Raw genomic sequence first — 15,239 nt, 5'->3', positions numbered from 1 at the left:
TAAGAATCTTGCTTAATTAAAAGAGAAGATTTTAAATTAAGATATTTGTATACATGTTCAATTTCACCATCCATTGAAGCTATTGCCTTGTTCCAGAATGAATTCCTCTGTTCACACATATGCTTGTGAACGAGAGCTGATTTACATGTTTCATTCTTCCTCTTGCATGCAAATATTAAAGTGATTTTATGCATTTGTCAAACATTAATATGTAAATTTCTTCCATAAGCTTAATATTTGGAGTGCTAGAATTTCAAAAATGGTACCCAAAGTTTAAGAGTCCTCAATATCACATAAAAGACCACTGGATTCTTGTACCTGTTTAAAAAATAGTGTTCAATCTATGTCAGGCACGGTGTAGATCTATTCTAAAACCTATTTATAATCTGAGTTAGACTGTGATAGTCTTCCATTATCTAATAACATCTCTGTATACAGATAGTTCTTTTAACTAACAATAAGTGGGATTGTTAAACAATGTGATCATGTAGCAATATGATCATTTTTTTTTACTCTTATTTTTTGTAAGCCGCCCGGAGTCCTTTGGGATAAATAAATAATAATAATAATAAATAAATTGCACAATCTCCATGCCAATTTACAACAGCAATTCTGGCAGTTTCAATTGTTAGGCTAATCCCTCATGGTTGCAATGGCCCATGGTCATGGTCGCCCTTTGTAACCTCCTGCTGGCTTCCCCATTGACATTGCTTGTCTGAAGCTGACCCTGAAGGTTGCAAAAGGTGAACATAAGACCATAGTACATTGCAATGTCATAACTGCAAGTTGATTTCCAAGTGCCCAAATCAAAATCGCTTGATCACAGAGACTATGAGGACTAGTTATGTGTCTCCCTCAGCACTATTGTAACTTTGAATGCTTGCTGAACAAGTAGCTATTAAATGAGAACTACCTGCAAGTTAGAAAATTAACTTTACTCGGAAAAAAATCAGCACTATCCCTCAGCACTATCGTAACTTTGAATGGTTGCTGAACAAGTAGCTATTAAATGAGAACTACCTGCAAGTTAAAAAATTTACTTTACTCGAAAAAAAAATCACAGTGAAAGAAATCCTAGCTCTGCTCTTTAAACCTAGTGTGTTAGTAACTAGCTGCTAATTGGTTGGTTCAACTTTGATGATGTAGTTCATAGTTTGATGATTTAGTTCTATTTGGATAGAGTGAATAATTCAAATGAATCACTGTAATCAAAAACATTCTCTGGAGAAGGATGGAAATGAGGTCACTTTTTCTATGGAGATTCTCAGTCATCCAAATCATGGTTGTCCCAAATATGCTTTTTCCAAAAGGCTTCCCCCTTAAAGACCTTTCACATCTCATCCAAGAAGCTTCTTTAGTTCTGAAATGAAGAAGAACTGAAGAAGCTTCTGGGATGAGAAGCAAAATGCCTTCAACGAAAAACAAAGTCCAGTTGCCTTTTGGGAAAAAGCATCTTTGGGAGAAGTCACTTTGTTGAACAAAATCTGACCATGTTTAATCCAGGAGCACTCCTGGAAGACTATGGTTTCCTTTTACGAAAAAAAAATAACCATTGTATAAAATCATTGTTCTATTGTTTTTGTCAATAAAAATGGGCATATAATTTCAAACTATTTTAAAAAAATAACCTTTACTATTAGTTTTTTTTTTTTTGCAAACATGAGTATTTAAGGCTACCATATTGGGTTGCAAAATTTAGTTCATTAGATGGCAGCAAAGATTCAGATTTTTGTAACCTACAAATGGTAATCCAAGATTATTAATAAATTCAGATAATTGCTTCAAGTGAAGCATATAATCATATACTGAAAACTTTCCAAGTGCAAATTTCCTTTCTCATTAGCCAAAGCTATTTTCATTTTTAGTTCTCTGAGACTCTATAATAATCTGAGACAATTGAGAAGACTCGGCTTCATATTTAATAAACGAAATATGTGATTCAAGATTTATCATGAGAGCAGAAACCCCACTTTCTTGTCTGGATAACAACCTTTTACATGTGTTGAGATTGATGGCTGGGTGTGGTAGCAGTAAGCAAAACAGGAAGTAAAAGGTGAAGATATATTTCCTGGGTTAAGGCGATCATATTAGGGTGACCAGGTGCAGAAGAATTTAATGCTCATGCACTTTTACTACTTCTGCTGACATTCCTCTTTTAGGCAGTTATTAAAGCAATAGAAGTTCTACCCTCTTGTGCACTTGGCCAGCGATTTAGAGCCATTGTTTTGTTTTCACCTGATAGTACTGCAGGTAATCTTCAATTTACAACAACAGTTCATTTAGTGACTGTTCAAAGTCACAACACACTGAAAAAAGTGTCTTATGACCAATTTTGACACAACCATTGCAGCATTCCCATAGTCATGTGATCAAAATTCAGATGTTTGACAACTGACTCATATTTATGACAGTTGCAGTGTCCCAGGGTCATGTGATCACTCTTTGCAACCTTCCAATGAGAAAACCAGATGCACTTAACAATCATGTTACCAGCTTAACAACTGCAGTGATTCACTTTGCAACTGTGTCATGAAAGGTCACACAATGGAGCAAAAATTCACTTAACAAATGTCTTGCTTAGCAACAGAAATGTTGGGCTCAATTGGGGTCGTAAATCGAGGACTACCTGTATTCCTCACACTAGAACCCATGGGACATGACTGCTTCTTTCTAATACATGCCATTGAGAAGATGGTCTCAAGACCATCAATTAGTATTTCTTTTTCCATATATCCCTCCCACACTTAATGTTAGTGGAGTGTTCCAATGTACTATATTGTAAGAAAAGGTGTAGTTTTTGAATAGACCTAGCATTCAGAAATCTTGCAGAGGTAGTTTTCAACAGGACTGGTGCCCATGCAAAATAATGATGAAACTGCTAGCTAAAAATTGTACTGACCTGATCTGAATCATCATAATAACGCACATTTCTCGGCTTCACCATGGAAATTCACAAACTATTTTGCTCCTCCCAATATTGTCAGGAATACTCTTTCTAGTTTTTTAGCCCCCTCTGGTGGTTAAACACTTCTTTACACCATGTGTCGCACTCATACCAAAAGAAGCCTTTTTACCTTCTTTAAACCATTTCTTGTTTTTTCTTCCAGCAGCTGCAGGTGGTTCCTTTATTCGGCGATATGCAGATAGAGCTGGCCAGATACATTAAGACCAGTGCTCACTATGAGGAGAACAAATCCAAGTGAGTGCCTGCCATAATGTCTCTTGGCTTTGGTGTGTCTTAGTCTACTCTTCCACTCGTGTGTAAGCTCACTGCGTGATTGCCTGTGAGCCTGTGTCCGAGTGATTAGATGACTGAACCTAAGAATGAGTGCTTTGCTAAGGATGTAGGTCACAATATGATTTCCTATTTTCTCTTTACTGTATCTTGAAAGACACTGATTCTACCAATTCTATACAGTTGAATGTACCTTACCTCCCTGAAATAAACCAATTCTTCATTGGTTCCCTAACCAGATCTCCCAGTAAGTCCTAAAAATGAAATGGAAAGGGGGAGGGTCCTTGGTACTCTTTGAACTTGCTTGTTTTCTTGCAGATGTTTCATTTCCCAAACTAGATAACATCAGTAGCCAACATCCAAAGTAGCCAATAGCAAACTGATCAACCAAAGAATCTCTAAGACCACCAACGCTGACAGGCAAGCCACTAGAATATAAACTGACAGCAAACTGCACTCCATACTAGCCTGATGATGTTGCCTAGTTTGGGTAATGAAATGTCTGCAAGAAAACAAGCAAACAGAGAGCACCAAGGATCTCTCATGTCAACCTTCAGCTTCAAATAGTCTCCTTTATTAATATAATGGAAAGATAACTCATGCAGAGAGTGTAGTCTTTTAAACGTTGGATCCTCAAGTACTGCCATTTTTGGAATTAAATGTTCTTCAACCTTAATCTCCGTTCCCTGATATTTTCCGGTTCTTAGATATTCCAACATCTCAGGCTGTGGCCTTGAACTGATTGAGTCTCTAAAAGTCCCTTTTTTATTTATTAAAGGATCAATTCAAGAATAATTTTAGAATTGTTCTGAAGATGCAATTAAATCAGATTATTATTTTACCCTTGAAGTGACAGTCCAGATCTTTTGAGACTTTTCTCTGTTTGGCTGCACAGAGTTATTGCCTTCTGATGACAAATCCAGGGATGCAACTATTGAAGATTTATACCAAGTATAAGACTTATACTTCTGTCTTATACCAACACTTTTCAAGCTCAGTGAACTCTGCCTACCATTCAAAATTCTTGCGTTCCTAGAGTTTTTCCCTAGGTCCGGCAGATTTTGCTCCTAACCTTAAACTTTCTTAATTCTTCCTTGCTATTTCCATCTTAATTTCAGTTTCAAATCTCACCCGGTCGTTTGGCTAGTGAGGGGATGCCCTAATACCCATGTTTTCCCCAAAATGAGACCCTGTCTTCTAAAAAATTTTGCAACCAAGAAAGTCACCAAGTCTTATTTTTGGGATGGGGAGTCGTCCACTGATTCACCTCACTTGCATGCATCACCCCCCCCCCACACACACACAGCCTCCTTTTCACTGTCAGAGGCCTTCAGAAATTTCTTCTGGGGCTGGCAAGGTCAGCAAGGCTTTCCTGAAGGCCTCTGCAGCTGTTAACAGAGCTCTGGATTGATTGATTGATTGATTGATCAATCCAGAGCTCTGTTATCAGCTACAAAGCCTTGCTGGCTGCAGAAGAAATAGGCCAGCGAGGCAGGTGTCGGGGTGTGCGAGCCCTGGCTGCAACTGTCCGAAGGTAAGTAGTAGGGAAGCTCCACACCTCATCCCCACCCTAGCTTAATTTTTACCCGTGCACCTTGGAGTGGCTGGAGTCTTAATGAGGTCTTATTTTGGGGGTAGGGCTTATATTGGGTGCATGTGTAAACATCAAGCTAGGATTTACTTTTGGAGTAGGTTGTATTTTCAGGAAAACACGGTATTACAGATCTGTTTAATCCAAACAAGGATGTAGATTACCTTCCTCCGACTTTATGAATGTTCACTAGTCAGGCTGGCTAAATGTCTCTAACTAGCAAATTGTCCATAAATTATAGCCATAAAGATGTGTCTTTGGGGATACAGGAAGTGATTGCTAGAACCAAGTGCAGATCAATAATTTTCACTGAGAGTTTATATGCATATGGTGGCCAACATCTGAATACCTGTGTGTATAAGATGATGAAAATGGAAAGGAATGATTGGATTTGTTCAACTATGTACATGTGAAGTACATGGCAGAAAAATGGATATGAGTGTCAATATGTAGGAGTGATGATATACTTTGGGAATATATTTGCATATATTAAATTCAGTGTCTGTACTTGTATGTTGACTGTTATTTGTTTGCGTGCTTGGCAGCTGTGAATGTAGGTATGAATGCTCATCCTGTGAACATGAATGTGACCTAGTGTGCCTGCTCTGGGTAATTTTTATCCACATTTTTCAATTGGATAGAAAATCCTCCAGAGCATGAACACAGCACTCTATCTGTCCAAAAGGATTCTCGGATTGGGTTTTAGGAGGACAACAAAAGAAATATAGCATAAACTCTAGTTACTCACAACTGGAATTGTTTTCAGTGGAATTGTTCATAGGATGAATATGGATCTTGGGGAGCCTTTTCAGTGGTAGCTTAGAGAGGACGGGTTTGTTTATTTATTATTACTTTTGGTGCTGCCCATCTGCCCTATAAGACCTTTGTAAATGAAATCACAATTAAGGGTTGAATTATGACCACCTGTCTTGATATGGAATCCTACAAAGCAATGCTGACTGGCTGTATTTCAAGCAGCCTCCGCTGTAGCAATTTCTAGGCATGAAGTGTAAGAGTTGCAGTTCAATTTATTGCAAGATGTAAATCCAAAGTGGCTCAACCATACAAAGATCACACAATTTGATATGATGCATGCCTCTCAGTTGGCAGTTTCAGTTTCCATTTCACTACACAACTTGGTGACTTTATTTGGGGATAACTACCAAGATTCGAACCAAATAAACAGTTTCAGTTTCTCAAATTTAGATCAGAAGGCTGGCAGTCACAGAATTATTGCTAATAAGAGACAATCACTAATTACTGCAAAAAAGAATTCAGGTTATAATTGGATTTCATTTTTGGAATTCATGGTGTTCATTGAGGGTTTATTTATTTCGTTTTATAGTATCTGACTAATGGCTTCCATACTAGCATAAATCTGTATGTTGTTTCTCACTCATCATTCTAACCTTCTATTGCCAAAATAAGTTGGATTTTAAACTCAGCCCAGTCCATGGAAGTATTTAACAATGTGTGTTTAAATCCCATTTCTAATCCATTCTACTCCATCCCAGTAATCAAACTGCGAACTATTTCTTCCACTCATCTTTACTTACTAACAATTACTTTCTTATTCAGTTTCTAAGCAGAGCAGTATCGCCTCCTGAGCCTCTTTCTCCTTCCTTGGAGAAGAGAGTATGAACAATAACTTGGCTGCACAACAATTGTGGGGTTTTTTGTTCCTGCACATTCATGCCCTTCTTTTCCTTTTTGTCTCCCTAATTCATTTCCATCCTTGTGGTGAAATGTAATTAACTGTTGTTTTTTTTCTTGTATGGCCTTTTAATTTTGTGTAATGGAATAGATTATATATGGCAGGTTGGGCTAGTGCAGCAAAATATCTGATCACCAACCTGTTGATGATTTCTTTGGGGAACAGTACACTGGAAGGGTAAGAGCAAAGTATTGGATTTCTGAACATCTGGAAATATAATAGGACCTAATCATCACTGTCAACATAATTAAGAGAATTGCATCTGCTTCAATATCACCAAGGATATATAGTCCCTGAAATGGTATTTTAAAATGCCCCACTCTTTCAAAATAAGCAGCAAATTTTGAATAGCAGAATTGGCAATAAATATTGTTTTCTGACATTTAAATAGAAGTCAGGTTCATTTGCTACATTTAAGAATTATTCATAGTCCTGTAAAAGAAGAAGGCTAAGTTCATGGGAAATCATATTAAAGATGGGTCATTATTGATGTCATCTTAAATGGAGAAATTGTGAATTTATAAGATTTAGACATTCTAATTTGAGAACTTTATAAAGCATTTGCTACTTACTATGATTCTCTGTTTTATCTGAATAGATGAATCATAGCTATGGACCTTGCTCTGGCAGACAGGAAAAGGAAACTATTCTAAACTATGGTTTGCTATTATTATTTAGGATTGCCAGGTGTATCAAATCATTTTTGTCCCTTATTTATTTCCTAATTCAATTTTTAACTTTTTTTGCTGATGTTATTCTATATTGGCATAGATACAGACTGTTATAAATGTAGGTTAAATAGACCCCAATTTTTGATTCTAGACATCTTTTCCTTATATACTTTTGCTTACAGTATATATAGTTTCTTAAAGACCAGACCTCAAATTCTGTTATGCACTTATTGAGTGAATAATTCCATTTGTCATCTATGGATTTGCTACCATACTTTTACCACAAACATAAAATAAGTAAAATAAACATACCAAGTGTAGGATAAATTATGAAATTAAAAAACATATCTATTCCAACAACTATAGTTTTCAGTTGTCCGTTACTGATTAATGCACTATATCAAAAGACATTGGATCAAGTGAGATATTAGTGGACCAGTGGACCAAAGTTATCTTGAGTAATAACTGTAGAGTCAGAAATGAGTGTTAACTTAAAGACATTGGTTTTCTGCCCAGATGGACATGCACTCAGAGCAGCATCAGTCCACAGTATAACATCTGTGAACAGATGGTACAGATCCGAGACGATCATATCCGGTTTATCTCTGAACTTGCTCGCTACAGCAACAGTGAGGTAAGCTTCCATGGAGGCGTATATTGCGCAATCCATGTGTGAAAGAATAAATGTTGTGCGTGTTCTATGGGCAATTCGTTATTACTCGGTTTCTATGTTTGATTATGGTGTTGGAATGCAAATAGCTTGCCTCTTGGAGATTTAGATGATGAATGTCCAATTCTGTCTATTCCAACCAACAGCAGCTCTCCAGATAGTCAGAATAGAAAGATTTTCCTCATTCAAAAGTATGTAACTTTCTCTGTTCTTCTGTGTCATAGATACCGTCTGCAGTCTAAATCTTATTTACTGTTTTGCATAGAAAAGTATATAATGCAATATCCCAGGGCCATGAGCAGTTCTGGGGTGCCTTGTATGCTGCCTGCAATTTTTTTCAAAGGTTGCCTTTAAATTGTACGTTTTTAAATTTAGGGTAAAATATTAAAAATAATCTTTGTAATTCTGTTAAATTTACTTTTTTTCAATTAAACTTAAAATATTGGTTAAACCAAATCAATTTTAGTCTTTGTCCAGATTCCATCTACTTATTTTAATTGTGGATCCATTATACAATTGAAGAATAAATATGAACCTCCTCCTGAAAATAGTTAAACATCCGTAGGTGTTCCTACAGGGATGCAGTGGCTCAGCAGCCAAGACACTGAGCTTTTCAATCAGAAAGGTCGGCAGTTCGAATCCCTAGTGCAGCATAACGGGGTGAGCTCCCATTACTTGTCCCAGCTTCTGCCAACATAGCAGTTTGAAAGCATGTAAAAAATGCAAATAGAAAAATAGGAACCACTTTGGTAGGAAGGTAACAGCGTTCAGTGCACCTTCGGCAATTAGTCATGTCGGCCACATGACCACGAAGTCGTTGTCGGACAGTGCTGGCTTTCGGCTTTGAAACTGATATGAGCACCATCCCCTAGAGTCAGAAACAACTAGCACATATGTGTGAGAGGAACCTTTACCTTTAGGTGCTACTAGGCCTCCCAAATTGCTTTTAGTGCTGTCAGATAATATACTGTTCAGCATTGTTTAAACCTACCACCTGTATAGGTTGGATAGCTAAGGCCTTTCTCATTTCAAAGTTTTAAAAATATTCACAATTAGTTAGTGGGCAGATGGTTGCCTGCACAATAGAGGGCACTATGCTACACAATATATTTGCATATGTAAACCCAAAGGAGAAGTTATCATTGAATTTCTCTTTTACAGGAGCTAGATATTTACTGTTAGCCAAAATGTTTCCAAAAGAATTCAGTGAAAGTTACAATAATGAAGAAATTCAGGTGTTGGTACTTCTACATTTTTCTTTGAAGATCTTTCTAGATCTTTGAACATGTAGGAAATTGAATGAAGTTTTTATAATTGGGTGTTATCTTTGAACTATATTGTTTGGGATACATAGGTGAAGGACTAGAATATGAAACTGATTGGAGGAATCATGTCATTATGATGTCAGCCATCTGTGTATTTTATCTTGGAAGCTTTCCAGTAATTCTGGATTTGAAATCCATCCACAGTCATTGATTGAGATGGACTGTTATAGAAATTGAGTAAATAAATCAATACATTAATTTCTCAGTTCTTCCCCTCATTCCCTCTATCCATCAGTTAACTCTTGTTGGTAAATATTTGCAATGTCATGCTCAGTTAATGAAAATAGCAACATGAAGCAACGAAAGGAAAAGATTCCTGAGTGAGACAGATATCTACTCCTTTTCCAGGTTGTAACAGGCTCAGGATTGGACAGTCAGAAGTCAGATGAAGAATATAGGGAGCTTTTTGACCTGGCTTTACGGGGACTTCAACTTTTGTCCAAGTGGAGTGCACATGTGATGGAAGTGGTAAGGTTTTTTTTTCCTGATACATTTATATGTTGGTTTTTAAGGTAGAGCTGCCTTCAGGATAAACCAGAGTCTTGAACATGTTTTAATTTACTTTTCCTCTAAAGCTTGCAAAAATTGAACTTATTTAAAAATGTGCATGCCTGTGTATTGTTCACAAAACCTAACTTAAAAAAATAGAATCTACATATCAGAGGTTGGGATTCATGTATCTTTCCTACCAGTTCGCAAATGTGAGTGTGCGTGCGTCTGCACATGCTCACTGCCTTCTGCGCATACACAGTGCTTGCGCATTACATCGGGGCAGGCGGGCAGAGCCTCCCGCAGCCACCGCTACCATTTTGCCCGAACCAGAGAGAACCAGCTGAGTACCACCTCTGCTACATATACTGGAGAAATTATGTTCTAGGCTGAATTTAATATTTTCCGAGAAATCAGTATATTGGATTTTTCCAATTGGATTTTTCTGTTGTTGTTTTTCTCCTCGAAGTATTCTTGGAAGCTAGTCCACCCGACGGATAAGTTCTGTAACAAAGATTGTCCAGGCACTGCTGAAGAGTATGAGAGAGCTACCAGATACAATTATACCAGTGAGGAAAAGTTTGCTTTTGTGGAGGTAGGTGGATGAATCCCTCATTTTTGCCCAGGATAGATAGTTTACTTGAATGGATGACTGAAGCAATCTTGTGTTGAAATGGAATATTGGAGGATCCAGACATTTCTGTCTTCAATTTACAACTGTCCTGTTTTCTCGACTTGTTCTTGTACACTTGTATGCAGAGAAAGTCCACTCAAATCCAGGGCTTTCAGGATATCACAGGAAGAGTCAGTGGTGGATTAAGGCTCACTGGTGTCCTAAGCACTGACAAATCGTGGTACCCACCCATACATACTGTACAAATCTTCATTGTTTTTTCTTTCTTTCTTTCTCAACTTTGTGGTGCCCTCCTTGGGCCTGGTGCCCTAAGCTTGTGCTTAGTCTGCTTAATGGTTAATACACCACTGGGAAGAGTGCTTTTGGGATGCTGTCCTGAGATTTCCTGTGAATGGGCCTGGTATAGTTAAAAGAGCCACACTGACTATTTTTAATCTATGCAGGTTATTGCTATGATCAAGGGCCTGCAAGTGCTCATGGGTCGCATGGAGAGCGTCTTCAACCAGGCTATCAGGAACACAATCTATGCTGCTCTACAGGACTTTGCTCAGGTGACCCTGAGAGAGCCCCTGAGGCAAGCGGTCAGGAAGAAGAAAAATGTCCTCATCAGGTAACTTAATCGCTTGCTAGAAGTTTTGTAAATACATGGACTCTTATTTCATTTTTTTTTCTCCCTGCCTACACCCATTAAATTAGCATGCATATTTCTAAGTGCAGGATTTATTCCATGCATGACTCACAGGAAATTCCAGGCTAAATCAGAGATGGGCTTCAAAAATTTCAGCAACGGGTTCTCTGCCTGGTTGCTGGGTGGGCGTGGCCATAATGGACAGGGCCTACTTGGCCTCCTGCACCATGGTGGTGGTGGGGGGTGCGTTTTCACCTTCCCCAGGCTCCGGAGGCTTTCCTCTAGCCTCTGGGAGGATGAAAACTGCCTCCCACGGGCTCCGGAGACCCTCCAGAGGCTGGAAACAGGCCCGTTTCTGGCCTTCTGAAACTTTCCCCTCCCCGAGCCTCTGCACGGACCCTGCACTTACCTTGCATCCAAAATGGCTCACATGGAGACTCCTGGGAGGGTGGAATGTGCAGGGCCAGCCAGAGGTGAGATTTGGAGGTTCTCTGAACCGGCCATAACATTAGCTACAGGTTCTCCTGAACCCGGGCGAATCTGTAGCAGCCCACCCCTGGGCTAAATTTATAATATTGCCAATTCAAAGGTAGAAAGCTTGGAAAATACTTAGACTGCAAGTGTAGAGAACTGGAAGAAGTATAAACAGTGCCAGGTTAGCTGGAACAAGGGATCAAGCAATTTCAAATACTCACTATCTCCCCAAGCATTTGTATTTAGAAAATCACCATTCCAGACAGTATCCACATATGCTTGATATTTAGCTAGTAATTGCTTCCATAGAGAAGATCTTGATAGGACATGGATTATAGTCATGTCTCTTATAATCATGAAGCCTTGAGGTTGTGGTTTTTACTTTTCTCTAGTTACTATCGGCTGTCATTTAATAGATCAGAACGTTTTGTTTCTCCTATTCTCCCCGCCACCACCGCTTCCATCAAGACACACAATCTCTTTGTCTGTGTGGGTGTATATAATGCGTATGTATGTGTGGGTGTAACTGAAAACAGTCTTCATTCATCTGCTGCTCTGAATGAATTAGCAACTGAAATTAGCCCTTTAATGTGGTATGGGATACTTAACTCTTTTTACATATCAAAATAGTAGCGTTGTTTTTTTATTAATTAGTGCTGATGCTACTATCATTAAATATCAGATTTGTATGATATTACTAAAGCTTCATGCAGTACTTACATAATTACATTTCTACCCTTTTTCTCTGAAAATAAGACCTCCCCGGATAATAAACTCAATCGGGCTTTTGAGCTCATGGACTAAAATAATCCCTCCCCGAAAATATTGCAACATAGCAGCAGGCATGAGGTGACCACGCTCGCTGCCTCCTGCACCTCAAAAATAATAAGACCTCCCTGAAAATAAGGGCCAAGCGCTTATTTCAGGGGCCAAAAGAAAATAATACCATGTCTTATTTTTGGGGAAACATGGTACTTCATATTTAAATTGATTATTTAGTCTTCACTGTAAACACAGCAATTCAGTTTAATGATAGATCCACTCTTCACTTTCCAGTGTTCTTCAGGCAATTAGAAAGACAATCTGTGATTGGGAGGGAGGACGTGAGCCTCCAAATGATCCCTGTCTGAGAGGGGAGAAAGATCCCAAAGGTGGTTTTGATATTAAAGTCCCACGACGAGCAGTTGGACCTTCAAGCACACAGGTATCTGTTCTTTTATTAAGAAGATGCAGGTTAATTTATCAACCAGATGTTTAGAATAGGGTTTTTTTTTATTATACTGTTCAATTTCACACTGACGATGTAAACAAAGACTCAGCCTTTCATCCTTCTGAAGTCAGTAGAATGAGGACCCAGGTTGTTGAAATCAATATGCTGGCTCTGTAAGCCACTTAAGAGAGGACTGTAAAGCACTGGGAAGCGGTATATAAGTCTAAGTGCTATTGCTATGGTGGTCACTTAACATCTGTTGCAAAGAACATTGTAAAATGAGTTGATCACATGATCTACCAGCTTTACAACTGTTATCTCTTACGATCATACCAGGCAGTCTCCATTACAGTCATAATTTAAATATCACCTGTATCCTATTATTTATCCACTTGTACATATCAGAGACTCCCTTCCTCCTTTGAAAGAGATCATTGTAACTATAATAGTAGTAGCAAACCTTCTCTGCTACAAAATGAATCTATTTTTTCACTGAGATCAAGGAGGGAAGTTCAGCTGAGATTCTGATCTCCAAGTGAGTTCCATCTTCCAAGTTCCTTTGAGCAGGCCTGATCAATAGGACACCCTCAGCTGTGGAATAGCTGATATGGACTGATATCACCTCTCTTCCCAGTTTGCACTGAATATGAATATGTTCTCAACTTACAACCACAATTGAGATTGGAATTTCAGTCATAAATCGTGACAGTTGTAAGTCAAGGCACCCATGTGACTAGGCCTGATTTTACAACCATTTTTATGGGGCCTTTAATTGAATCACATGGTTGTAAGGGATAACCCTTTCTCCCGAATGTATGTTTTTTTGCCAGAAACCAATGTAAAACATTAAAAACCACCACAAAAGTAGCAAATCATGATGACGTGATTGCAGGATACTGCAACCAGTCATAAATATAAGCTGGTTGCCAAGCACCTGAAATGGGGGTCATGTGACCAACAGGGGAGCAGTGTGGCATTTTATGACAGCACCTTTCCAAGGCCCTTATAACCATCGTAACCCAAAATAGTTGCTAAACAATTGGTATTAAGTTGAAGATTGCCTGCACTATTATTTATGCATGATTATTATTATTTATCAAAGAATTACTGTAATAACAGTCATCAACGTGTGTTTTCAGCTTTATATGGTGAGAACCATGTTAGAATCCCTCATTGCAGACAAGAGTGGTTCAAAGAAGACTCTTAGAAGCAGCCTGGATGGACCAATAGTTCTGGCCATTGAAGAATTCCATAAACAGTCCTTCTTCTTTACACATCTTCTCAATATAAGTGGCAAGTAGCAACATCAACTCTGAAATTAGTAACCTAGACAGAATTAGCTTGTCAAAAGTAACCAGCTCTGGAACAATGAATTTTCAGTGCATTGTAATTTATATTAAAGAACTATTAGAACTGGGTGTGAACTTGAAAGAAATTGTTAGCCCAATTGTTTAGGTTTAAATAAATTGTGATCTTATTCTTGTAAGAAAACAGTCTAATTTTATATATTTATGTATACAATTTTTTTTTCAGTTCAAATATGCTGTTACATTATCTCCTTATAATATTTTGTAACATGGACTTGCTGTATTCACACACACTGCAATATCTTTTTATGTTACTATGCATTAAACCTGTCTTGCACTTTATTTTGGGGAAATATTATATGTTTTCACTTACACTTTATATTGGGGAAATATTTTATGTTTTCAGAAGCCCTCCAACAGTGCTGTGATTTGTCCCAACTTTGGTTCCGGGAATTTTTTCTGGAGTTGACCATGGGTCGCCGAATTCAGTTCCCCATTGAGATGTCAATGCCCTGGATTCTAACTGATCACATCCTGGATACCAAAGAACCCTCCATGATGGAGTAAGAACTCCCGGATGATATGAAATGTATCCGTGGGTGTCTGTGATAATACTTGAAGGAATTTGATTTAATTTAAATTCAGCTTTGTGCAGGGGTGGGTTCCTGCAGGCACTACTGCTGGTTCGCTCATGAGTGTGCCCCGCACGCACATGTTTGATGCGCCCTGCGCGTACCTGCACAGCTTAAGCGAAAAAACAGAGAACCGGTTCGGAGGTGTGGCAGGAACTGCTGGTTCCAGTGACCCAGGCCACCCAACCACTACCGGTTTGGCTGAACCAGTCCGAACCAGTAAGAACCCACCACTGGCTTTGTGCCTCGAAACAGTCTCCCTGTTTATGTTGCATCTGCCAATCTCTTCAGAAGGATAATTTACTTTTATTTATTACATGTAGTCTAGTGGAGTGAAGGGCTGAAGTGTTCTTAAACAACAGTTTGTTTCATACAGTATAAAGGAATTATGAAGTGGTTTGTATAAAGCAATTTATTTTTTCCCCTTTCGATTTTTAAGGATGTAAGGAAAAATTGATGAGCAGGCCAGTAGATGGGCACTTGGTTGATAGATGCTAGGAGAAATGTTGCAAATGAATGAATTCATGAAAGTTCATGACCATGTGCGATTGGCTGGATTCCATTGTAGCAGGTTTATGAAATACAGTTGTATGCATGATTTTTTTTTTACAGAGCCAAAGAGATTGTAAGTGAATATTGATTTGTAAGGCACAAAATTA

General features: G+C 38.4%; 1 protein-coding gene across 4 annotated transcripts in view; it reads left to right on the top strand.

Annotated features, from left to right (window-relative positions):
* The window catches only part of CYFIP2 (cytoplasmic FMR1 interacting protein 2), a 64,653-nt gene that overhangs the window by 23,413 nt on the left and 26,001 nt on the right, over window positions 1–15,239 (top strand). For 3 of the 4 annotated variants that reach the window (XM_087709399.1, XM_087709400.1, XM_087709397.1), the window contains 8 exons: window positions 3,108–3,199; window positions 7,728–7,845; window positions 9,555–9,674; window positions 10,165–10,290; window positions 10,773–10,939; window positions 12,488–12,635; window positions 13,781–13,934; window positions 14,355–14,511. In XM_087709399.1, the coding sequence (XP_087565525.1) occupies window positions 3,108–3,199; window positions 7,728–7,845; window positions 9,555–9,674; window positions 10,165–10,290; window positions 10,773–10,939; window positions 12,488–12,635; window positions 13,781–13,934; window positions 14,355–14,511 (1,082 nt within the window). The remainder of the gene's footprint in view (window positions 1–3,107; window positions 3,200–7,727; window positions 7,846–9,554; window positions 9,675–10,164; window positions 10,291–10,772; window positions 10,940–12,487; window positions 12,636–13,780; window positions 13,935–14,354; window positions 14,512–15,239) is intronic. The other variant, XM_087709398.1, reaches the window with a different exon arrangement.

The sequence above is a fragment of the Thamnophis sirtalis genome, unplaced genomic scaffold (genome assembly GCF_051295495.1).
Source record: "Thamnophis sirtalis isolate CommonGarterSnake01/CBP01778 unplaced genomic scaffold, rThaSir2_p1.2 scaffold_3, whole genome shotgun sequence".
In the NCBI taxonomy this organism is placed as follows: domain Eukaryota; kingdom Metazoa; phylum Chordata; class Lepidosauria; order Squamata; family Natricidae; genus Thamnophis; species Thamnophis sirtalis.
Note: the sequence above shows the minus strand (reverse complement) of the source record. Positions and strands in the feature narration are given on the sequence as shown.